Source organism: Sander lucioperca, chromosome 1 (assembly GCF_008315115.2).
Source record: "Sander lucioperca isolate FBNREF2018 chromosome 1, SLUC_FBN_1.2, whole genome shotgun sequence".
Taxonomy (NCBI): Eukaryota; Metazoa; Chordata; class Actinopteri; order Perciformes; family Percidae; genus Sander; species Sander lucioperca.
Window position 1 is genome coordinate 51,017,266 of NC_050173.1, and position 26,989 is coordinate 51,044,254.

The 26,989-nt window shown below is 42.5% G+C and overlaps 1 protein-coding gene across 4 annotated transcripts in view; it reads right to left on the minus strand.

Moving 5' to 3' along the window:
* Positions 1 to 26,989, minus strand: part of ppp3cb (protein phosphatase 3, catalytic subunit, beta isozyme) — a 52,383-nt gene that overhangs the window by 19,394 nt on the left and 6,000 nt on the right. For all 4 annotated transcript variants that reach the window (XR_004898391.1, XM_031280069.2, XM_031280066.2 and 1 more), the window contains exons 2-5: positions 17,155 to 17,355; positions 13,305 to 13,429; positions 9,465 to 9,576; positions 4,432 to 4,577 (exon numbers count right to left, since the gene is read on the minus strand). Coding sequence is in view for 3 of the 4 variants with exons in the window: in XM_031280069.2 (XP_031135929.1) it covers positions 4,432 to 4,577; positions 9,465 to 9,576; positions 13,305 to 13,429; positions 17,155 to 17,355 (584 nt within the window). In the remaining variant the exon portion in view is untranslated. The remainder of the gene's footprint in view (positions 1 to 4,431; positions 4,578 to 9,464; positions 9,577 to 13,304; positions 13,430 to 17,154; positions 17,356 to 26,989) is intronic.

Below are 26,989 nucleotides of genomic sequence, written 5' to 3' on the forward strand. Positions count from 1 at the left end.
AGGACGTGCCATTTCTGTGTCTGTAGCTTTAAATGCTATTGAGGAGGAGAGAGGGGGGCAAGGCAGAGGGTGGGGGTGTGGCCTTCACCAACTGCCATACTTCGCTCGTTTGAAAGCCATGATGTCTCTCTCTTTCTCATGGGTGGGCCAAATTCTCTGGGCAGGCAAAGCACAGAAAGGGGAGGTAACCTTTCCCCTTGTGATGTCATAAAGGGATGATTCCAGATTGGCCCATCTGAGCTTTCATTTTCTCAAAGGCAGAGGAGGATACCCAGGGCTCGGTTTACACCTATCACCATTTCTAGCCACTGGGGGACCATAGGCAGGCTGGGGGAACTCATATTAATGTTAAAAATAACATAAAGTGAAATTTTCATGCCATGGGACTTTTAAAGTCCACATACAATATAAATTAAAGCTGCAAGCAGCGATGACGGCCTCTCGCTCCTTGCCCAGGGGGTACTGGCAGACGCAATATCACATGTAGACCACACATTCTAAGTTTCATGTAAATCGGATTAACTTTTGCCAAGATACAACCATTCCTGTTTCGACACCCACCTACAGGAACTTGGTCCTCCATAACTTGCACACTGTTTTAGCTATCAAAAATCTTTTGATAACTTTTTGTCATGAGGGTCCTCTGAGTCTATATGCAAGTTTCCGTGCCGATCGGACTCATGCCCCAGTAGCAGTTAGACAAAGTAGGTTTCCCATATATCGATATTTTGCCGATTATTGAAAAAAAAAAGAAAACAGCGTCATCTAGTGCCCAATTGCCACCAAGTTTAGCACAGATGCTAAACTGGCCATGAGGGAAAATGTGTTCAAGTTTCGGGGCAATCGGAGTAATTCTTTCCAAGATAACACAACTTCCTGTTTAGACAGGAAGTTGCTGTAACTTGTGCTGACAACGCTCGAGTCCAATCACTACATAACTTTGTAGTTTTTGCCAGGTCTGATGTGTGCAAATTTTTGTGAGTTTTCCAGCATGCTAAGCCCTTCAGAAATGTGAGTGACGTCGCAGAATAATAATCCTTACAAAAACAATAGGTTCCTTCGCACTTTCATGCTCGGGCCCTAACTAGAACTGCAAGCAGTATATCCCAAATATCCCAGAGCCCTAAAGGATTTTTGACAACCTCTGGTCCGTCTGGTTTTATTTTCTATAAAAGCTTGTAAAACATCAACCCTGTTGTCCATAGTCAATCTATGAACATCATTTCTTTTCAGGAAAAACTGGGCTATTAGAATATTTGTGCTGCATTGAGGTCACTTGAATGTTAAAAAGGTTGTAGGATCATAAAGACAAATAAATAAATAAAACGGAACATGAATCTCACAGATATATATTGATATCACACACACAGCAATGCCACACAAGCATTTGTGTTGTCTAAAACAGTTCTATATATTTGGAGTCATCCAGTGCAAAAATAAACATATTGAACATTATAACTCATATAAAGGACAAACTATTTACATTTCTTACATACAGTGTATCAATCTTGGATGTAACGGTATGGATTAATGGCACAAAGACCCCGAAAAACTCTGGACTTCTAGGCTGGATACAAAACCTTCTGTAAGGGCTAGGAAGACAACAAAGACATCAGCAGAACGGGGCGACTGTTCGCTTTTAGCTCCAAAAGACTGCATGTTTCTACTAGTTATAATTATAAAGTTATTAAGTTATGAATCAGAAGTGACATTTGGCGTCGTATATGACCTATATGCTCGACCTCAGAAGGGGTAAAAGGGCCCAAACTGGTCTACGTTGACTATAGCACCCCCTAATGGCCGATCTTTACCAAATTTGGTAGAGAGCCTCAGAGCGGCATGCCGAACAAGCATCACAAGTTTCATGTTGATGCATTTACTCTGGCAGAGATATTGCAATTGCAAATTTCCCATTTAAATGCATTGAGTTATTGGCCAAAACAAATAAACATTGATTATAGCGCCCCCTAATGGCCGATCTTTGGCAGATTTGGTACAGAGCATTGTAGTGGGATGTTGAACAATGATCTCAAGTTCTTTGCTGATAACATTTAATTTGGCCGAGATATGATATGATGTGTGTGGTAGCTAGCTAGGAAAATTAGTTTGGTCGTCAAATGGGCATACTTTAATGTAGCAAAATTCTTTTGATAGCTTTTGGTCAGGTCCATCTGGACATGTTATGTACCAGGTTTCGTGCAGATTGGTCGCATGGCCTAGGACAAGTTAAAAAAAGTTGGTTTTGCCCATTGCGCGATATTGCGAAAAAACTTCTTAGCGGAAATGGGCTATATATATATAAATATATCATGTGATTCAGCTTAATTCAAGGAATACGGTGATGTAAGGCTTTCTAATGTGCGATGTGTACTGTGGGAGTTATAGGCAAAAACACGTTTGACGTCATTATAGCGCCACCTAGTGGTCCACATGTGTAATTTTTGGTAGGTGAGGTCCAAGACCCATTGTACATCTACCCTGTAAATTTAAAGTTATTCACAATAGTGTAAGTGGTGAATCCAAATGTGGGTCCCATAGGCCACGCCCACTTTGACCAATCAGTATCCCACTGTAAGGGTGGCCTCAGGAGTGGCCCTAGATGGTACCCATCAAATTTGGTAAAAATCGGATGAGCCGTTCATGAGATATAAACTTTATGTACTTGTAGCGCCCCTTAGTGGACAATTTTCGTAAAATGTGTGGGACACCTCCAGAGGGTCATGGCAAACAAGAATCTTAAGTTTTGCATTGATAGCATTTATTTTGGTCGAGATATGGCAAAGTTGGTGTTTCCATACTTAGCTACACAAATTTGTTTGTGCGTAATATGCGCAATTTTTATCCTATAAACATTCTTTGGATAACTTTTAATGTGTGACGTACAGTTTGGGAGTTATAGGGCCAAACACGTTTTTTTCTGCAATAGTGCCACCTAGTGGTGGATATGTGTAATTTTTTTGAATCTTTGCAATTTTCACCAGTTGTGACATGTGTGCAAATTTTTGTGAGTTTTCGTGCATTCTAACCCCCTCAAAAATGCGACGAAGGAATCGGAAAAATAATAATCTGACCAAAAACAATAGGGTCCTTGCAGTTTCACTGCTCGGGCCCTAATTAAATGTATCTGTGTTGCTAGGTGTCTCTCCTTCTACTATTAATATATTTCAGTCAGACAACTCACGTTTGAAATGTTTATTATAACAGCAGAATATTGTGTTTGGCGGCCAGACTCCGACCTCATCACTCCCCGCAGTTTGGGTTTACATAAGCTATTGGGGAGTAGTAGTTGTGAAACAGACAATATCTGCTACGATGTTACAGTACGTTCACATTTTTATTACGTATTATATAATAGATACACCTCTGCCCCTAGACTGGGTAAACCCAGCCCGATCTGCCGGCGATTTGATTTCTCCCTGCAGCTCAGGCTGGAGACCTGTACATCTTTCTATCCTGCTTCTGTTTTTTGCGGGAACCAATGACAAACTGGCTTATCCACCTGGCGCGCTATTGGCGGGTTTAACACGATGACGATAGAGAAGCGACCAAGCAGCTTTTTGTTTACATTCAACAAGCCGGCCACCAAAGCGCAGCAACCCGTTGATGCCGCTGTAGCTGCCAAGTCACCCGGATCGTTGGTCTGATTGGTTGAAGGACTATCCAATTGCGTACAGAGTCATTTGAACTATGCCCGTTGATCACGCCTCTTGTGCAGTAGAAAATACAGAGCAGACTCCCCAGACTAATGTTCAATCTGAAAAGATTGAGCTTGGTCTGGTAATAGCCAGACTACCTCTGCCCCTTGAAAATAGTGAAACTAAGCTTGCAAAAATACAGATTGTATATACATTGTAGTATGTAGCTACACCTGGCATCTCCTCTGATATTCCTTGTTTCGCTGTAGCGTTGTGCTATGGAAAGCCCCACCCCGTATGTTAACAGAATTTGTTCCTAATGTGACGTGTGAAACCCTGGCTGTCTGATTCCGTCATTGGTATACTGCTGTTTCAAGGTGCTAATGCTCAACCATGGTGTTGACTGCTTTCTTTGCTTGTGATATGTCTTCTAGCATATAAAAAAAACATCATATGTAGAGGTTAAAAAGATTGAAATCTTGATTTTCATTGAAGGGAGTCTTAAACATTACCATAGCTCTCTTGCTTTAGCTGTCTAACTTGTTGTTTCTCTGTAGCAGAGTATTTGACAGAGGCTTCTAGATTCCACAGATTTAAGGTTTTCTGTTTAGAAATTACTGTAAATTACAAATGTTTTCTCAGAAATTATACATTTTATTGCATAACGTAATAACACAGATGTCAAAGAGCCAGATTCAGATCTTAACTCATTTTAACCAAAAAATTCCTGTGCCTTATTAGGGCAGTATTGTTAATTCATTCAAAATTGTATGTGTGCTTGTGCCTCTTTTTGTACCTTCTTGATGTCGTCCAGCGTGTGGATCTCTGGTGAAAGCCCCCCATGCACACACAGGAACTGCTGGTTCATCAGGGCTGCCAGGGGCAGGCAATCAAACGCCTCCATGCAGGAGTCATACACCTGCTCCGAGTACTTGATCTTACCTGGAGGGGGTTAGAAAGGTGGAGAGATATTTCAAAGCTAGAGACAAAAAGAAGCTCCTGAATGTGTTTTGACATGCTTTGAACAGCCACCATCCCCGCAAACGTACAGTCAGTCCCTGTCACTCAGAGTGTGACTGTTAGATATCGCACCAAAACACAACGCAACAAGGAACGCAGAGAACAAACAAACATGGAGCTTTTACATGGACGGTTTGAAGAACTCAATCTTCTAAAGACAGACTTGTACGGTTCCTCTAAAGACATAATTCAGTTCACTTGGGTGTAAAGGCGGTAACATGTAGGTTTTTCACATAGCATGTTATTAATTTATATGGCCATCTCTTCTCTAGCACTCACATTTGACCTGTTTCTCTCCGCTACTTCCCAGAGAAGACGTGCACATTGGTGAAAAAATGCTCCATATTACAGTAGATAGCATACTATTACAGACAACAAATGGACGCAAAGACTCCGATTCTGTTTCAATTAAACAAAATCTGACCCAAATATAAGCATGAAGCAGCATCGAGCCGTCACTGTGAGCATGAATCTTTGCTTTATAAAAAGAAACTCCTTTGATTTGGCAGCGATATCAATGAAGACATCCAACACACAGCATCTTTAAAGTACATTTCTCACATGGGCATAACAATACATCTGACACAAAACAATATCACAGGATTAAAATAGCTGAAAGGAGATTGGAGACGAGAAAGAGAGAAGAGGATAAAAGAAAAAGAGAAGGGTGGATTTTGGAAGAGAGCGAGCAGGGAATAGGTAGGAGAGAAATATAATTCCATAAAGAGAGATAGATTGATGGGAGGAGACAGGAGAAGGAGGAGAGGTTAAGATAGGGAAGGAGAGGACACAGAGAGGGAGGAGGAAAGAGAGATGGGAAGGAGAAAGGAGTGTGTGAGGACATGAAAACAACACGTACACAAATTAAAGCCAATATTGTAGAGTACTAGTGTACAGTAGCCAAGCATTTGTGCGTGCGAATGGGTGTGTGAGACGACAAGGAGTGCGTTTGTCAACCTCTCCATCTGCCTTGTGTAGAGCAAGAACTCATTATTGCTAGTTCACCAGTTTTCAGCTCCCTCCACACACAGACTCTTAAACATTTATGAAGATGCTCTTGCACATGCACGCAGTCACAGTACATAATCTTGCACACACACACACACACACACACACACACACACACACAAACGTACACACTCACGCACACAGCAGATGGTAATTGAGGGCGACCACTATTCGCCACAAGCAACAGGGGAAATTAGCTTCCTTGTCCCTTGGCCAATCAGACACAGAGGAGCAAGTCCCTGAGCCAATCATTAAGGGCCAAATTAATTTGCTGCTAATCACCCACTCTCGGACAGGACGCAAGGAGAGTCACATGGACAGAGCGAGAGACTGTGCAAGGGAGGAAAAGATGGAGGATGGATGGAGAGAAATAGGAAATAAGGAGGGGGAGAAGGAGTAGAAGAAGGATGGATGGGAGTGTGGGGAAGGAGGGAGGATACAACCTGGATGAATGGACGGGGGAGGAACCTTGAGCGGGAGGAGGAGAGGAGATTCTACAGAAAATGTTAAGTGTATGGCTGAAACAATCAGTTAATGATGTGTCAATTAGTTGAATGACAGAAAATTAATCTGCAACAAGTGACTGTTTGCTTAGTCTCGTATTGCCAGACCTTCCTCCACAGCGCTGCGGAGGAGGGTCTGGCTAGTCCACACAGCATTCCGGGATGGGAGAAAAACGTGCTCTGGTTCAGACTGACCTCATGATGTGGCGTATGTATGACACGCCAATTCGTATGCCATTATTGGCATGTTATCAAGACGCATTCTCAGTTTTTAGCGTGTTTATCAACGCCGTTTGGCCTCCATTGACTTACATTACCTTGCGATTGCGTGTGAATTGACGCTGTAGCGAGTTGTATGAAAGGGCGAAAATCCGTGTAGGGAGGTTGGTCGGGGGGGAGGATGGGTCAAACACAGGACTTTCACCCAGGAGACCGGGGATCGTGTCCCGCGTGTGACGGTTCCTTTCCACGTTTGTTATTTTCCTAAACACAACCGTTTCTTCTTTTCCTAAACCCAACCGTAGCCTCGCGATAACACGCCACGTGGCTACGCTGTGACGTTGCAGACTGCCGTCCACTGTATACAGCATAGACATACACGCGGATAGCTCAAAATGCGTACAGATAACAAAGTGGCGTGTATGTTTATGCGAAGTCATGATGTCATGTTGTCTGGTTTATTGCCATTTCTTTAAACCAATCACAATCGTCTTGGGCGGCGCTAAGCCCTGGACTAAATGACGGTGCCTCTGCAAAATAGCCTCAGGAAGGAACTTGTTTTGGTGGAACATGTGTACGTTCAAAAGTTGTTTGTCGTGCAACAGAAAACTCTGATTGGACAGATAGTCTAGCTAACTGTCTGGATTTACCCTGCAGAGATCTGAGGAGCAGTTAACCATAGTCCTCAGAAATCCACCAGAGGTTAGAACGCCAACACAAAGAAAGAGGAAAGTGGCGGAAATCTGGCCTAAAAAGCGTGACATCCGGCAGAATTTCCGGCGGCACCTGAACAATCCTGGAAGTGGAACATCGTCGATATAGACTACTGTTTGCTAAACCCCTCCCCCTCAGCGACTGTAACTAGGCATGGCAGGGTTAGCTTTGATTTTCTCTACATGTTGAAGTGGTCTGCACTATGGGGCTATGGTAAGAGTGATACTCTATATGAAGTATCTATGAATGTGGTTTCTTTCTTTCCGTGTCTTCTACATAGATCATCATCAACTAGTGAGGATGATGACAGGCTAAACAAATAAACTCACTGATATTCCAACCCATTCTCACTCTGAATTCGTAAAATACTGACGTTTGGACAGTGGCTGTCAGTTGCTGTCAGCGTCTGAAGCAACACAAAAACCGCCCTTCAGCGTGTTTGTAGAACGTACCGGGGAGAGCAGCAGCTACACTGGGTTTGAAGATGACATAGCACTAAGAGTGACTACGGTAGTGAGTAGTATGAAAGCCCGAAAATCTGCGTAGAGAGGTTGGTTGGGGGGGTGGATGGGTCAAACAACACAGGACTTTCACACAGGAGACCGGGGATCGCATCCCGCGTGTCACTTTTCCTAAACCCAACTGTCGCTTTCTTCTTTTACTAAACCCAACTGTCCCGTTATTTTCCTGAACCCAACCGTCCCGTTCTTCTTTTCCTAAATCCAACTGTCCCGTTCTTCTTTTCCTAAATCCAACTGTCCCGTTCTTCTTTTCCTAAACCCAACTGTCCCGTTCTTCTTTTCCTAAACCCAACCGTCCCGTTCTTCCCGCGTGTCACGGAAACGTAAGCCCACCCACAATCTTTTCCTTAACCTAACTGCGTCAAAAGTAACGCCAATAGTCCCAACCAAGCGCGTTTAGATAAAGCGTGTTTAGATATGACGCTAAAGGAGACTTATATTCAAATCAAACATTATTATGGTCCTGAACTTTATGTTACAGCAATCTTATCGAGGAGTCAGAGGTCATTGGTGGCTCAGTTGAGAACAGGAATCCTTCCCCTTGCCCTTGAAGTAGGTAGATTCAAAAACATCCAAGAAGTTAAAAGGTTGCGCTAACTATGTGAATTAGGAGAAGTTGAGAATGAATCACATTTTCTTTTGTATTGATCTTATTATGATGAGTTAAGAACACCCATCTTACATGAAATGTCTGTTCAAAATCCTGAAATGTTGTGGTGTACTGATGATGACCAAATGGAGTGGTTGTTTGGTAGAAGTTGGCGACTTTTGTCTCTAAAGCATGGCACAAAAAGACAAGGTTTATTTGTTTAAGGAAGGAAAATCATAGACTGGTATTATATATGTCAATGTTTAGTCGGGATACTGTTTCGAAACAGTTTTTTCAAATGCAAAAAAAACTGAATAAAACACCCAAAATTCATTGAAAGTAGAGATCCATATCTTTTGTTGTACTTGCAAATGCGCGTGGTTTGGAATCATCCATGTTATTTTCGGGTAATCAAAATTAGGTACTATTTTGGTATCTGGTCCCTTGCTATAAGTAATGGTGTCTTGTAAGCCCGTTTGGGCTGGGAATACTTTTTGTGTGCATGGCACAATAATAAAATGATTCATGCATTCATTCATATAGTACATATATTTGAGTTTTAACTGTTGGTTGAGAAATTGTGATGGACATTTTTGCTTTTTAAAATGTATTTTTTAGTTTCACATTGAATCAATTGATAAAAAAAATAATCTGCAGATGAATTGATACTGAAAACAATTGTTATCTGCAGCTCTACTTAGCTTTATAATAACTGTAAGAGCCACATATTGTATGTTGTTTATGGTCTCATTTATATTATTTATAGATTATTATATTGTGCGCTTATATTGTAGGTGGTAGGTGTTTTCATCACGGTTTGAGCAGAAGTGATAACATATTAGTTTGCTTCACCTGTCCACCTGGGTTTTTTGGGCTTTGACAGAGAGGGGGTGAGCCTGGGAGCGAACAATTTCTGTTGACCGCCGTACTAACGCACTTATCTCACAAGGTAACTTTACATTCGGTAACTGCAGCGCTAGTTGTATTTTACGTGTGGAGGAATAAATCATTGCAATACAATCTCGGACGCGTCCCGGTGTGTTTATGCATCTGTCAGTGTTTAGTCCCTCGTGGCAGCACTTTGTTGGGCTGATTACAGCCGCGACAATACCTTTAACAGAAAGAACTGATATCATTTGAAGGATTAGGGTGGGATGAGGTTAAAGAGGGAAGAACAACAAAGATGTGAGGCGTGAGAGAGGCACTGACACAAAGGTAGAGAGAGAGAAGGAGCACAAACACAAGAGTTACTCACATTCTTGTTTGAAGGTGAAATATTCTGTCAGGTGTCTACATTCATGGTTCCCCCGTAGAAGAAAGAGCGTCTTTGGGTAGAGGATTTTCAGTGACCACAGGTATAACACACACTAAAGGTTCACCGGGGAAGAGAAAGCATTAACACTGGTTAGCGGTAAGCAGCTGCACATTAACAACATCATTAAACTTGAAAATTTGTTTCAGAATTTGAGGTACATTTATGATGCATTATGGTAAGTCATTGCAACAAATTAAGCTGATCATATATTTACTGTATACTGTACTTTTCTGGAAATATATGTCATTTCTTATATTGTCTGGCTCAAAGGACAAGTTCGACATTTTAGGAAGTGAGGTCCAGTCATACCAGCATGGAAGGCAGATTCTTTTGTTTTCACCTTCTTCCAGTCTTTATGCTTAGCTAAGCTAGAGAAAACTACAACACTTCCGCTTTTGTATGGATTAAACAAACGATATGCTACATGTTTCTGCTGTCTTTAAGGCACGTGTCAAACTCGAGGCCCGCGGGCCAAATCCAGCCCCTCACAAACTTTGATCCGGCCCGCCAACACATTCTCACTCCCATCTCATAAAATACGGACGCTTGGTCAGGTGTCTTTGTCGTTGTTATTGACGCTAAAAGTCTCCTTTAGCGTCATATAACGCACTTTAACTAAACGCGCTTGGTCGGGACTATTGGCGTTACTTTTGACGCAGTTAGGTTAAGGAAAAGGTTGTGTGTGGGCTTACGTTTCCGTGACTCGCGGGAAGAACGGGACGGTTGAGTTTAGGAAAAGGTTGTGTGTGGGCTTACGCTTCCGTCACACGGACGGTTAAAGACACACGTGGGACACAAACCCCTGTCTCCTGGGTGACAGTCCTGTGTTTGACCCATCCACCACCCCGACCAACCTCCCTGCGCGGAATTGCCCCCTTACATACTACTCTCTAAACCCTGTGTAGCTGCTGCTCTCCCCGGTACGTTCTACAAACATGCTGAAGGACGCTTTTTTCATCGCTTTAGACACTGATAGCCACTGTCCAAACGTCCGTATTTTACGAGTTCGGAATGAGAACGGGTTGGGCCCGCATATCAACTTAGGTTCACAATATATTTTGGCCCGCCCAGTTGGGCACATAACCAAAAAGAGGGGAAACTGTTTTTCAAACTGCAACTACACGACACTAAAAGCAGTGTTTGTCAGATTTGCCGACTTTGAGACTCATTTTACAGTGTGGCCCTTAGTGAAATTAAGTTTGACACCCCTGTGCTAAGGTGAACTACCATCCCCTGGCTCCATATTCATATTTAACAGACAAACATGAGAGTGGTATCCTTTTTCTTATCTAACTCTAAAACAAGAAAGCAAATAAGCGTACTTCCCAAAATGTCAAACTATTCCTTTAAGCCACACACTACAGCGTAGACAACTTTCTCTTTAGCACATCATTGCTAGTTGCATTGCATATAGCAGAGTTGGAGACATTTCCCTTTTAGTCCTCTTTAAATTCAAACTAGAGACTGGCCAAATGAACTGAGCAGAAATCTAATTGATCCTTACCCCGGTCTAAAGCTAGAAATAAACAGGCTTTTGGCTAGAATCATCCCAAACAAGAGCATGCTGACTGAGTTAACAGGAAAAAAATGAATTGAAAAAGGCTGTGTCCAACATCTTTTAGAATATAAAAATCATCCAACATGTTTTCACTGTCATCACTTTGTTAATCCTGCAAATGGCTCAGAGGGTGTTCTCTCACCTTTAATCATCCATGCTCTTCATTACCTCCCCTGTCTATGTGCCCTTGAAGTGTGTTAGGTACTGTAGGTGGCCTAAATATTAGCCTCTTTCCGACCAAGTAGTTACAGGAACGTAGTTATAGGAACAGTCCACTTCTAAACAGTTCTACTAACTCTCCACCAAAACCGGTTTTGCCATTTGCATTCACACTGGCCAAGTGGCCATAGGAACTGGTAGGAGGGGTAAGGGAGTGACGCAAGCACGGCAACGGCCTTTATAGCGTCGTCACTTGACTTTAGCGCCACATACAACAACAAACCAGCATGGAGGAGGCTATTGGAGTTCAAACGGCGGCGTTTAAATACTAGGCTGTAGTACTTAACAGAGAAACACAGAAGATGAAGGCTCCAGCGTAATGTGATCCTAATTAATATGATGGAAGAAGACAGAAGAGCAGAGCGCAACAGGCAAACGAAACGACGGGTAAGTTTAACTAGCATTAACAATAAGCTGGTTGAATCTGTGATGTTTGTCTTATGAGTTAGCATATGTAGGCGAATTGCAACAGACAGGGAAGAATATGTACTGTTTGTGTTTCAGACGTTGTTAGGTCACTAAGGGTTCCTATGTGGAAAAGGGAAAAGACCCTGCCCTGAAGTAGGAGCTGAAAGAGTTACAGGAACTGCGGTCAGAGGAACTTAATAATCCCCAAATTGGTCCAGTTGGAACACGAGAAAAAAAGGGTTCTAGGAACGTTATGTTCTAGGAACTGCAAAAATCCCTCTGGTCAAATTTGTTTATTATTAGGATCAACCCCTTGAGATGTATCATCTCGTTTTCGAGGGGGTACCAAGGGAAGGGACTCTTGCTCCTTCCCCTCCAAACTCACTCTATGTCAATGAGACATCCCTCACACCATGGTGGCTAAGTGGCTCAACAAGCTAAGACATTCACCATGTTCTTGTATTAGTTTGTGATAGACATTTTTTTATTATATATTATTATATATATTACAGTATATATATTATATATGTTTTAAACAACGCACAATACCTACAATTCCCAACATGAACATACCCAATATACACACTTTTCGTTACCACCTACCCAAACAAAAAACAAAGAAAAGATGACACAACAATCACAATATTAAAGACCATACAACAAAATAATAACAAAATAGACAAACCATAAACCAAATAAACATATGTATAATGACAACACCATAAGCCCATCATACACGTCTCTCCCCAGCAAAAAGCTTCTTAGGAGCTCTCCAGAAAGCTCAGGTACTTTCCCCATTTTCTAGTATACACATCCAATCTGGCAAACCGTTTACATGACATTTTTTCAAACACCGCCACCCTAGCTATCTCATAGGCCCACTCCTGGATTGACGGCACCCCTGCATTTTTCCATCCTCTTAAAAGAATCTGTCTGGCTATAATTAAACTAGTTTGGACCCAGCTTCTTATGTGCTTATCCATTCCGCTTAGGATTGATCCATCTCCTAGAACAAATAATCTTTGGCTGAATGGAACCTGGGTCCCTGCAATCTGACATAGGTTATCATGCATGTGCCTATATTATATGGATTCAAGTCACACACCTGGTCTGTGGTGCATTTCTGCCAGACAAAGTAATTACAAAAATACCTTATTGCACTCACGTCTGTTTTACAGAATCAAATGTTCAAACAGGATATACTATCTCTGCTCAGTGTCCATGTTATACTCTTGTTAGTGATAACTGACCTTGAGTCATCCATGAATTTTAAATCACTTTGTACATTTTCAGACACACATTGTGGTGTGTCGATGCCAATATCAAGTAGCCTGTTGTACATTTATAATACATTAAATACAGCCCGGTGTAATAACTGTACACCTCCGTAGTGAAATCAACCTCACCACTAGAAACTGTATCATAGATTTCATATACAGTATAATGGACATTGATTAAGTTGTAAGCCTACTGTATACACACTACACTGAGCTTACAACTTTTTTGAGTGAATACACACCCAGTGAAATAGAGATGTGTTCTTATACAGGCTTATGTGAAGTATGTGCAGTGCTAGATAAAGTGTCCATCCTCACCTCGATACTGAAGTAGCCCCTGTCCACATAGTCCCCTAGGAAGAGGTAGCGCGTGTTGGCAGGAGAACCTCCCACTTCAAACAGCTTCATCAGGTCGAAGAACTGGCCGTGGATATCTCCACACACTGTGGAAACAGCACGCAGCAGTGTTAGGATCGTAAAGACCATCGTTTTTAGCTGCCACATGTTAAGTTTCCACAATTGAGTGAAAGTACGTCGGGACCGTCTTTGCTTCAGTGGCTCCATATGGCCTGATCTGCATCTGCAGAGGTATATCTGTGCTGTCTGCTGCTCTAGAGACATCAGTCATCTGCCTAATGAAAGAAAAAAAAACAGAAAATAAGGGATAAAAATATCCTAAAAGAATCTACTGCAATTATTTTGAGGTCTCTGTTTAACTACTACCTACTACTACTAGTCAGGAAAGGAGCGCACCAGGGGTCGCATGTTTAGAATCTATACTGATATTCTCAAAATGTCTTAAATGCTAATGGTCTCTATGCTTACACACTATTTAGAGCTGAAACACTTAGCTGATCAACTGATTAGTTGATTGACTAAAAATTTGTATTATTATTATTTATATTATTAATTTGAGTCACTTTTCAAGCAAAAAAAAAAAAAAAAAGAAGTTCCAGCTTCTCAGATGTGCAGATTTGCTGCTTTTCTTTGTCTAATTTTAAAATTATTCGGAATATATTGGGAATTTGGACTGTTAGTTAGACAAAATAAGCTATTTGAATATATCACCTTGCGCTCTGGGAAATTGTGATTGGCATTTTACAACATTTCATTAACATTAGTCATTAAGAACGTTACTGGCAGTTGAATTGATAATGAAACATTGCTAACTGGTGCCCTAATACTCTCTTTCTTTCTTTCTCTCTCTAATATCTCTTACTGCTGTGCTACAAATCATGTTTGTTTTAAAATAACAGCACCCTTGTGTTCTTATTCATGATCTATTAAACGTACCTTTGTGATTAACTCTAAATCTGATTCAGTACACAGTTCACTGGCTGTGCTTCCAACCATTTTTCAACAGATTTGTTCCAAGTCACATCCAGGAGTATTGGATCTAAATTCTACTAGGCATCACATGCTTCACTTTATATTTTGAAAGACTTCAGGACTGTCTGTCTGTGTGATCTGCCAGCATACATCTTCCCATCCGCCTCCCTCACCATCTGTCTGGCCTCTCCTTTCACTTTTAGTTGATGTCATAGTTCCTCTCAGCAGTTATTTTACAATGGCCATTTTGCATCTGCTTGGCCGGCTACGTCTGTCTGTCTCTCCATCTGCTTGCCGTGTTAATGTCTGTTTTCGTGTCTACCCTTAAACATCCACTTTGATTCAAAGTGAGAATTGGGAATGCAAAATGGCGTGGGTGAAATTGAGCCGTACCTTTCTGCCTCCTCAGACTTGCCTCAGTATTCTCCCAGAAGCCTTTGTGTGACTCCCTAAAAGCCTGTCAGTTCATATGTCAGCCATCTACCTGCCTGTCTGTTCACTAGTCTGTCTATCCAAAAGCATTTCCAGAGAGACTCCTTCAAAGTGCTAAACTCCCAACAAGAACCTGCACTCTTTTTCTGTAGTGTTATCTCTGAAATCTATAGGCTGTTTCCAATCATAGCTACCTCAGACAGAAAACAATCCTCTGGGGTGGGTGTTTCTGGGTGAGAACATGTAGAAGTGGACAAACTTGGAAACCTATCAATGTGTTGCTCATTGGGAATGAGCAGGTTTGAGAACCTCTGCACTAAGCAGCTTATGATCGGCTGTCTCTCCATCTGCCTGTCTGCCTGTCCTTGTCCCCGGGGATCTGTACCTGTGAAAGCCGAGCGATGTTCCCACACTACGTGGGTGCGACGTCCCACGCAGAATTATCTCACCGCTGGCATTTGCATAAACGCGCACTCAAACATGCAGAGATACACAGGTACATAAACCAAGCAGTGCCGATAGGTTGAGAGTGTCTGAGTCTGCCTGTCTGCTTGTCTGTCTTCTGTGACATTGTCTCAGAAACTTGTTTTCCATTTTGTTCTTCATCGATCTCAATCTCCCCCTCCTCCTCCTCCTCTTCCTCCCCTCGACATTCTCCTCGGTTCATACTATTTCCCTGGCAAGGGAATACATGCAGATATTACCAAAGCTAGCGCTCCGCCATTGTGAGGTGCATAAGTGCCAATTGGTTCTCTCAGTAAAGTGCGACCGAACAACAGTTCATATTAACAAGGGTGGCAGATACGTATGATTAATGAATCAACGGATGGAATCTGACTAATACATAATTACTGATCTTTCTGCTATTCCTCTGTCTCTCTATCTCTCTGTTAGACTGTCGCTGTCTGTGCGTTCACTGTTAAAGTGTGTGATCTATTCGCTTGTCACTCATGCACACTAATGCATGGATACCCGACCCGAGCCCGACGGGTCCCAACGGGTCCCGACGGTACCCGACGGGCCGGGCCGGGTTCGGACAGATATTTAGAAATTAATCTTAGAATTAATCTTAGAATTATTAATCTAGAAATCGGGCTCGGTCACATCAGCGCGATAAGGCATTTGTTGTAAAATGGTGCTGCGGCTCCTTTAAAATAGCTCAGTGTGTGTGTGTGTGTGTGTGTGTGTGTGTGTGTGTGTGGTAAAGTGGGCAGAAGAGAGATAGAGAAAGAGGAAGCAGAAGTGTAGATGTGACCAGAGCAGAGTTGGTGGAATAAGTTTAAGTTTTGTACACAGTGTGTGTGGTGTCTGAAATAAACTCCAGACTGAAAGCCAAGTTCATGCATTTGCTCACCAGAAACGGGATTTTAACCCCGAAGTTATTCATTTTATAACATTGGCCCTGGAGGTAACGAGTCTCCCCTGGTTTTCTTATTAACGTGCGCTTGTTGCCCCGTGTGTGCTGATGACCTCATCTGTTGACATTTCTGAATGCCTTCCTACAGTTGCTTAATAAAAAAAATGAGATTTTAACTGTGTCGGGCTCGGGTCGGGCTCGGACATAAATATCTTAATGCCTGTCGGGCTCGGGTCGGGTGTGGTCACGGCTCTGTCGGACGCGGGGCCGGGCTCGGACAGAAAAATTCGGCCCGATCCGGACTATAATGCACACACATACTGTATATATAAACACTTCTAGCATGTTTGTGCAGGTAGTCCCAATGGGAGCTTTGCAAACTGTTTTTAAAGGAATAGTTTGACATTTAGAGGAAAACGCTTACTCGCTTTCTTACAGAGAGTTTGATGAGAAGATTGATACGCAGCCGGTTAGCTTAGCTTAGCATAAAGACTGGAAACGGGGGGAAACGGTTAGCTAAACTCTGTCCAAAAGTTACAAAATTTGCCTACACAAGTAAAGCTCACTGACATTGTATCTTGTTTATTTAATCTGTACAAAAACTGAAGTTTAAAAACAGCGAATTTGCAGTTTTACGGGGGATATGTACAGGACTGTCTGGCCGTTAAATGGTCTAGTACATAGCGCCCCCCCCCGTAAAACGACAAAGTGACGTTTTTTCGTAGAGATCAAGCAAACAAAATATTACACGTTAATTAGAGAGAGCTGTTTCCCTGTTTCCAGAGTTAATGATAAGCTAAGATAAGCTAAGTGGCTGCTGGTTGTAGCATCATATTTACCACACAGACATGACAGCAGTACCAATTCTCTCATCTTACTCTTGGCAAGAAAGCGAATTGGCATTTTACCCAAAATGTCAAGCTATTCCATTACAGTGACTGATATCAGCTTTAGCTTTCCTCCTATTTTCTTCCAACTGCACTGTAATTGTTCACACAATTACAGACTAATTTACACTCCATTCCTTTGTTCTCCATCACTATACCATACCCGTGACTGGCGCCTCAATGTCCAACATAGTGCGCTCCTGGCGCAGGATGGCGGCGCCCTCATCGATGATGCGCAGGGCCACGGCCTCCTCCAGTCGGCCCTCCTTGGTGAGGTGAGCTTTGAGCAGGTCCACCCGCGGCCGGCCCTCAGCATCAAACACCTCCTTCATGGTGAGCCGGTGGGCCAGGGGGAAGGGGACCGCTGGAGAGAGGGAGGTTGGGAGTGATGGAAAGGATAGGGAGGAGATGGGAGTGAGAAGAAGATGTAGTGAGATGGAGGCAGAGGAGAATAAATGATGCAGGAAGGAAAGGGGGAGAAAATATGGCAGATAACATTTGAGATTAAAAGGCGGAGGAGAGTTTGAATGGGAGTACGGATATGTGGATGGAGGTGAGTTAGATCATGAAGGGAATGAGAGAAGTTGATACGGAAGAAAATAGAAGAATGTACATAATAATTGCACAACATGATTTATTCATATTTCCTGTATTCTTTAACAAGCTTGCCCACAAACATCACAGGCCCTCAATCCTCACCATTATCCTGATCACACCGCTGCTGTAGGCTTTGACTGAGTGTGTGTGTGTGTGTGTGTGTGTGTGTGTGTGTGTGTGTGTGTGTGTGTGTGTGTGTGTGTGTGTGTGTTTTGGAGGCCTAAGCGGGTTGTGTTGAAGCAGGGGCTGCCAGAGTTATCAGGGCTGCCTGCCTCTGTTCTGCAGTAATGTCTTTCTTACATAATGAAGGCCCCCAGGGCGCTGCTGGAGAGGGGGGTTGACTGACGACGGGGGTGATACAGCAAGAGCGCACAGCTGCACGTGAAGAGTCACGTACACACATACGAGGACACATTCTACAAAATGCAGACACACACACACACACACGCACACATGAGCGGTCTTAACAAACAGGCACAAACTCAGTGGCAAGAAACAAAAGGCAGAGGCGCAGAGGCGCATGCGTACATCATGTATGGCACAATGGCGTTAACACACATGATCGCATACGTGTGTGGCGTGTGAGTCTACAGTGGCACACACACACACACACACACACACACACACACACACACACACATGCTCATAAAAGGCATTGTTATGCAGGATCCACAGAGCCTGTTGGAGCCCCACCAGTGCTAACACAGATAATGGCCTAGATCACAAACTAAAAACTAGGCCTGTCTCTCTCTCTCTCTTACTCTCTCTATCTCTCTCTCTCTCTCTCACACACACACACACACACACACACACACACACACATGGGGAGCCTCAGTTTTACCTTAAACCAGAAAAACATACACACATTGAGTTCATGTACTGTATGTGTGCAAGCTTCAAAAGAACACTGTAGCTTTTATGTGACTTGTACCAGCATCATTACAATTTGTAGCACTCTCTCTCGCTACAGACACACACTTCCACTCTCTGTCACTCTGTCTCTGTTTTGCCCCTTCTCTATTTACTTACTCTCTTGCTGCTTCCCTCTCTTCTCGTCCATGTAACAGACCACACTCTCCTCGCTTTCACACTGATGTCCATCATTACATTTTAATGTGATACTCACATTTTATTTTTTTACAGTTTGGGAATTGGGATGTTGATTGCCTGTATGAGTGTCAGAGTGACACATGTGTTGATTGAGAGCTACTCCTATTGAAAAGTCATTGTCTATTGTCCCACACCTGGGGACACAGAATGAGGGGGGTGGGGGTGGGGGGGGGGGGGAATTCATTCATTCATTTCATTTCATTTATTATACAGGAAAGGATTAAAAGTAACATTTAGTTACAGTTTAAACAGGCCTGACTCAGTTTAAAAACTGGTTTCCAGCAGGTTTCTGTTCTGCAGAAACATAGAACATAGAACACAGTTACATCACATGAAGACAGAAACACTTGTACAGGACATTAGCATGGGCTAGACAGATACAGACAACTAAAAACAACAATACAGACTTGGACAATACATGAACTATCAATGAGTGCAAGTGTAACTGTTGAAAAGGAACAGTTTGTATGCCTTTTTGAAATATGTGATGGATGGCAGTGTTCTGATGTGATGGGGAATGTCATTCCAAATTTTGGTGTATGTATGAAAAAAGGATTTCTGACCATAGTAGTTTTTGTATGGGGGGGGACTGGAATGAATGCCTGTGAGACTGACCTAGTGAGGCGTACTGGTGAGACCACTTTGTAAGATTACTGTGGATCTTGAGAGCTTGATTGTATAGTCATGCTGTTGGTTCAGCAATTTCCTTAGTGGTAAGAGACCAGATTGGAAGACAGTTGGACATTGTTGAAAACACAACTGCATGTAGATAGGTTTCAGAAACAGAAAAGGAAATATATGATCTAATATTGTTAGCTGTAAATGTATTGTAGCCCGGTTGTGTTTGTTGTTTGAAATACTCTTGATGAAGGTCCGGAGGGATTGTTGTAAATAAACGGAGATGCTATAGCAAGAGCTGAGTGTGGGATTTCTTCTTTTGTTCCAAGTTCATTTTTTCACAGTAAAAGCAGCTCAATGTGAAAACTGACCTGAAACAACCACTGAAACATCAGCATTATTTGGCCAGTATATACACTAAATGAACCGGACAAACCGGTTACAGTAAACCTAAATCAACACTTTATGAGTAATTATGAGAATTGACTCGTTATTTAAAATATGGCTGTGGATGAACATCGCTTCTGACATACCATACAGTCATAGTTGCTCTGGTTTTGAGCTATTTTCAGACTAAACCATCTTTGGACCTCACCTGGAAGAAAGGGGGGATTTGTATTTGCCTTGCTAAGTCCTGCTAAGTCCTGCTACGTCCTGCTACACTCCGTAACGCCCTGCAGTGCCTTGCTACGCCATGAACTACTACAACTACTATTTCAAGTCATAGTTCCATTATCTTTATTGTGACTATTATTGCCACTGTTCATCACCCCCCCCAACTGGCACCATCAGACACCACCTACCAAGAGCCTGGGTCTGTCCGAGGTTTCTTCCTAAAAGGAAGTTCTTCCTCGCCACTGTCGCACTAAATGCTTGCTCTTGGGGGAATTACTGGAATTGTTGGGTCTTTGTAAATTATAGAGTGTGGTCTAGACCTACTCTATCTGTAAAGTGTCTTGAGATAACTTTTGTTATGACTTGATACTATAAATAAAATTGAATTGAATTGAATTGAATTGAATTGAATTGAATCACACCTTAACCAAAACCCATCTCAGGGTACCCTAAAGTATCTAATGGCACCTCAGGGCTGCATAGGTTAGCTCTACCACAACCTGAGACACTTTTACGCACCTTAAGACTGAACACAATAAACAAGAGCACCCTGAGACATCCCAGGACACCACGGCCTGCCAGGCTGAAGGGTCTGTTTCCCATCGATTGAGAACAACGGATCTACACGTTAAAACCAGTTTTGCCGCCTTCCAGATTAGGACTGATTGATAGTTTAAAAAGGTTTGTGCACACCAAGCTGTCAGAGAGCATAAGACAGAAAAAGAATTACTCATGACTTCATATTTATTTATAAAAAGGGAACAACAGGGCTCAGTCAGTGTGTGGCTAATCCTCCTCCGTCATTGTACTGCAATGTAATGCACTGTCTTGTACTGCTGGCACGGCACCATCCAGGGCTGAACTGTGCTACAAATTGTAATGATGCTGGTACAAGTCACATAAAAGCTACAGTGTTCTTTTGAAGCTTGCACACATACAGTACATGAACTCAATGTGTGTATGTATTTCTGGTTTACGGTAAAACTGAGGCTCCCCGTGTGTGTGTGTGTGTGTGTGTGTGAGAGAGAGAGAGAGAGAGAGAGAAGAAGCGAGGGGGAAGCAGTGTGAAACTCGTAAATTGTGAAAGTAGGGCAGGTATGAGAGAGTGGAGAGCAGCAGAGACACAGCACTTGGGGAAGGGACTATACTTGGGAAAAACTATACTTGGCAGTTAAGGAATGGAGAGAGGAGAGAGTCACACCGAGAAGGTCTTTTGCACCTGACGACTGACTATTTAATGAGCGCACAATTTGAGACCAACTTTGAGAGGTTTAAGCATATGGGAAGGTTGAAGGCTGCAAGCTGTCTGAGGTTTAGAGCTGTAAATTATGAAGAAAACAAACACATCTGAATTGAATATTGCAAGTCTGATATGAATTTGTGGAACATGTTGGTACAACTTCTTCCTCAAAGCAATTTTGTTGGCAAAAATCAGGATTATCGCTGATAATAATGGAAGGCTTTCTGCATAATGCATCAGAATTTGTAAGCCTGGAGCACAACATTAGCGCAGAAGAAACACATTTACATTTAATACAGCGCCCACATTTAAAAGCTACAGTATATGCATTCAGTAGTACAACTGATCATCCCACGTTAAGCGGTTTGTGGGCCATCAGATAGGCCTGGTTCATGTATTTGTATGCATCTTATTCTTGTGATGCTCTGGGCTGAATTAGATTTAGGCTTTTACAAAAGATAATGCTCGAATGCTAACATGTTGATGTTCAGCAGGAATAATGCTTCTCATGTTCACCATCTTAGTTGAATGTATTAGCATGCTGACATTTGCTAATTAGCACTCAGCTGAGGCAGATAGAAATGGCAACAGTTTGTTGTTTGAACAAAAGTAAACCAAAGTTTTGGACAAATCTAAATTTTGACCTGACGGTGGCACTAAAAGAAATGTCATAGGATCACCAAAGTCATTAGGATTCATCCTCTAGGAACCATGAAAAACCCTGAAATATTTCAGTCCGGACAAAGCCCCCAGACATGCTGCTGGCGTGGCTAAAACTCCATGATTATATAGGGACACACACTTCATATAAATAAAGTTGGCATCTTTTTGTTTTCCATCTATGTTAATTGAGCCGTTTCTCTCTTAAACCCTTTGTGATTAATTCATTTTGTAAAGGACTTCACTGAGAAGTACATTTTAAGTCTCGCATGTGAAAGCGAAAAAAGGAAAATGGGGTTTTAAGGCAAACAAAGCTTGAGCTCCTTAACACTAGAACGGCCATGACGGTCATTTTGACCGTTTTGAAATTTATATGTGTAATAACTTCGCTGAATAAAAAAATACAATCCTGCTGCTGCCTGACTTTTCCTAAAAGAGTCTGTATTTTAATTTTAAATAGTTTTTATATACATTACACAAAAGGCAAAGAAAATACAATCACTTTTACCTATTTCGGCCATACACGGTCATATTGACCGCTTGGATTTTCGCGGTATTGTTTTTAATTTTTCGCGCGGTTGAAGATGCATCTTGGTTGCTTAGTAACTACCATAGTCTCTGTCAGAGAAACGTAACTAGCGGTCTCGAGTAAACAAGTGTGGGCATCACCGATGGGCCGAAGGCAAAGCCAGAGTCGGTAACGTAGGCTACTACGGCGTGGAGGCACTCTGTTCTGAATCAGAAGGCAAACACCGGGCGCTCGCTCTGTGAAAGGCGCCGTACACGTAGATGGCCGGTGGCTGTTTACATGTTCATATAACTTTATACATCCTCGAACTGGCTGGAATCGTTGCACACATCCTCTCCAAGGAGTGCACCAGCAGTAAAATTGTCCGGAGGTAGTTCATGCAGTACAGGAGCTGAGAGCGGAGTTTATGGAGGAAAAATGGTCAGCGGCTCACGGTCCGAGCAGCGCTGCGCACCGCAGCAGACGCCAAAACGGAGGCTGTGCCAGGTTAGGTTATAGCTAAATGTTCAAATAAGATACTTATAATTGTTATTTGGCTGTTATGAGTTAAGTTGAATGGATTTCCACACCATATTTTTCGGGATATGAATGTATGAAATAATTACGGTTTACTATGCCATGATATGAATTATTGAAACACGTATTACTACTCAAATGTATAATTAAACTCGTTAAAATGTACATTTCGGTGTGATTACGTTTTTCTAAAGATATCCTAACACAATACATAATACAATATCGCAATTAGGTATTTATCATGAGAGATTATAGAGTTTGGAATCTGGCGGTCAAAATAACCGCTCACAGCAGTTCTAGTAGTTATGGAATTCCGGCACTTCTAGTGTTAAAAAGCATGAAGCAAATCAAAAAGGTTTAAATCCTGTGGGGCTTAGGGTTGACTTAAATTCACATTCAGTTTAGTCAAAACAAAATATGTCAACATTTATAAATCACAAAGAACGTCTAGTTCAATTTCAGTGACTAAATTGAACGGGTTGTGACGGGCTCACATACACAAAGGATCATGGCTTTACCACCTCAAAGGACTCTCTGTGTCCTTCTGTTTGATAATAAGAAAATTATTTTTTGGTTCCTAATGCAACAAGAACAGACTGTTCACATTTTGTTCTTGAGCTTGTGCAAAACAAATTGCACCTCCTGACGATTCAAAAAGCTGAGTAGTTTCAAGTGTGTGTGTGTGTGTGTGTGTGTGTGTGTGTGTGTGTGTGTGAGAGAGAGAGTTGTGTGAGAGAGCTGTGTGAGACCAGAGATCTATCACAAGACTGGGTAGTTTCTCGCTGCATGAGCGATGATGCAGGCTATGCGAATAAACTATGGCTACAGCGTAAAACGTGATTTATGGTTCTGCAGAGGCTCCACGCAGAGCTTTCCCCGTAGCCAACGTGGAGGGCCTGAAGTTTATACTTGTGCGTTGGTGTGTGCGCCTATCTCTCTAAGAGAATAGGAGGGCTGGCATGTGTGTGTGCGTGGGGAGTGTGTGGTAGAGCGAGTGAGAGAGTGACGGAGTAGCGACTCTAGAGGCATAGTGGGAGAAACAAAGTGTCTCCCCTGTGCTTTCTGATCACGGTGGGAAATCTGTAGCAGGAAAAGTTAACCCTCTCCTTGATTTCATGTTCTTCATAGAGAAGTAGGGGGGAATGCAACGCTACCAAGCCACGGCCGAGCGACGTGCGGCATCACCGCAACATGTAGTTGCGATTTTCGAGAGGTGCACGTCAGGCTACTCAACACAGAGGCATACATAGGTCGTCAGGAATTTTGTTCAATTGGGCAGGTTTTAACTCTTATTTAATGTCAGCTAGCATTTTCCATGTTTCATACTGTCCGGATAAGAAGACAAATGAATATAATATTTGGCAAAGGCATTTATACATCCCGTTTAGTGCATCAACTCTTTCTTTTTTTTGTTGTGGAAGTTTTATCGAAATTTGCCATTTCATTACAACTTTTCTAATGCAATACTTCAAAATGCACATCAAATATGTGAATGGAAACATGGCTATAGACACACATTGTGTACAGAAATATTAATTAATGTGTGTTGTCCTTATAAATACATGACATACTGGATAAAATAGTGTCAGAGTGAGTTCCAAATCATTTCTCCTACACAGATATCCGCAGTGTAAAGATGATGTTAGTTAGACGTACAGTAAGCTCAGACCATAAATGCCACACCTCTTGAGAAAAGTGATGGTGGATTGTGTTTCTCTCCAATGCTGCTCTGAGGCATTTTTAACACTTTGGATGTGTTTCAACCTTGTGAGAGAACTTTGGTCTCTGACGGTACAGTATAATCTGTCCCTTGTCTGAGTACAGACTGAACACAGTGAACTCCATGTTCTGAAGTGCAGGCACGTAGTGTGAAAACAGAACTATCCTTCCTTTTCACTAAAGCAACCAATCATACGGTGCATGGCGTGCGTTTGCGGTGAGCTGGACCAAGGGGTGTGAGATAAGAAAAGGGGTGAAAGCATTTTTAGCTTCTTCCTAATGTACTGTTTTTGTCTTCTGGCCCACTCTCAAAAAGCTGAACTCCCCGGTGTGGAATTTATTAGGCGCCGAAAGGTGCCAGCTCAGCCAAAAATCTCCACATCACAGCGCAGCCTGAGAGAAAATCTATGACATAGCTTTCAACCAAATCTCCTAAATTTGTTTGGGCTGGCCTAATAGCCTAACTGGAGCAGAATCGGATCAGAATCATCTTGTTATTGTGTGCACCCTCCCTAATGGCTAAAGTTAATTATGGGGATATTTCATCAGTTTTAATAACACAGGGACACCATTCACAATGCGAGGGCTTGGTGCATGATGTAGGAAGTGACAGCAAGCGAGAACAGACAGATTGCAGAAATGACTGTAGAAGTCACCCGTGATCCATCTGGCCTCATTTGTGTCTGTCCTCCAAATGTTGCAAAGTATGACTAAACAGGTATTAAAAGACACAAACGTGCACTCCTTTTGTAACAGGTTGTTAGATCATTGAAAAGAAAAAGGAAATCCTCTCTGGTGCTGAGTAATAAATATGCCATGGCTTACGCTACAATAGCGCACATACAAATGGTACATACAAAGTAATTACCGAAGCACATACAGTATAAACAGCCTATATGTGCTACACGCAAGCTATGAATCAATTCATTACAGTGCATTATAAATACTGTGCCTGAGCAGACTGTATCTGTCTGGTGTTCATCCAGCAGCATCGACCAGAACTAATGGCATGCCTGTAATGTGTGTGTCTCTGTATGTTAGACGTGTTGCCCTCTACAGGACCTCATCTAAAGTGATCACACACACATCGCCCCAGATCACTTCATTCCGCTGCCTGTCTCTGCATGAATAAATGAAGGAGGGAGAAACTAAGGGAGGGATGAAAAGAATGAGTGCAGCGTATGAGAAAAGAGAGAGCGAAAGAGGGAGAGAGAGAGGTAAAGCAAAAATTTGTGGTGTATGAGAGAGGAGAGATATATGTTCACATGCACACTGTGTGTGTGTGTGTGTGTGTGTGTGTGTGTGTGTGTGTGTGTGTGTGTGTGTGTTTATCTACCATCTTTGACCCAAATCAGCTAACATACTGTAGATCCATGGGTCTTTGAAGGTGGTGGTGGGGGGACAACTAAAGATGTTTGAAGTCGTTCAATTAATGCACACTACACACATGAAGGACCATCTGTGTACACAAAAACACACACGCACACACACACACACACACACACACACACAAACAACGGCCCATCCCCTCACAGCCTGTCCTCATTAGACAATCCCTTTCTCTCTCTTTCTCTCTCTCTTTCTCTCTCTCTCTGGAGTACCTTTTCTATAAATAGCCCTTGCCCTACCGCCTTCCCCACAGGGCACACAGAGACCTGTCAAGGTAGGACCCCTGGCTCACAACGGTAACACCAAACTCTAACACACCCACACCCCCCCCCCCCCCCACACACACACACACACACACACACACACACAAACACAACGCTAACACAGGACTCAGGGAACTAGAAGGGAATGGGACAGCATGTTACACTAAAAAGGAAATATGCCCAGTATGCCCCAAGCCTTGCCAGAGGTGGTGTATGTGTGTGTGTGTGTGTGTGTGTGTGTGTGTGTGTGTGTGTGTGTGTGTGTGTGTGTGTGTGTGTGTGTGTGTGTGTGTGTAAGCATGTGTGTGCATATTTGATATGGTTCCACTCAGCTTTGGTGAATACTATTCACACATTCATTGATATGTTTAAGAGGTCAGAATTTACAAAACGATAAATATCACCATTGCACTTTAAATCGTCATCTCTTCATGGGGACTACTTTCTCAGTGCGAGCCAAGGGAGCTAGGCCTTTGGTTTCAACACGAGATTCTAATAATGCTGGATTGCTATTTGAGGATATGATCGCATGTGAGGACACCTTTGAAATGATCAAACTCTTTGTAAACTGTATTAGTGTTTAGTGCATTGGCATGCTACTATCTCTTGTAGCTCTGTCCTGCATTATGCTAGCACACACACACAAACACACACACACACACACACACACACACACAGTATGCTTAGTAATCATATGACAGATAATATCCTCCAACTGACAAGTCTGAGGCTGGATGGTTTG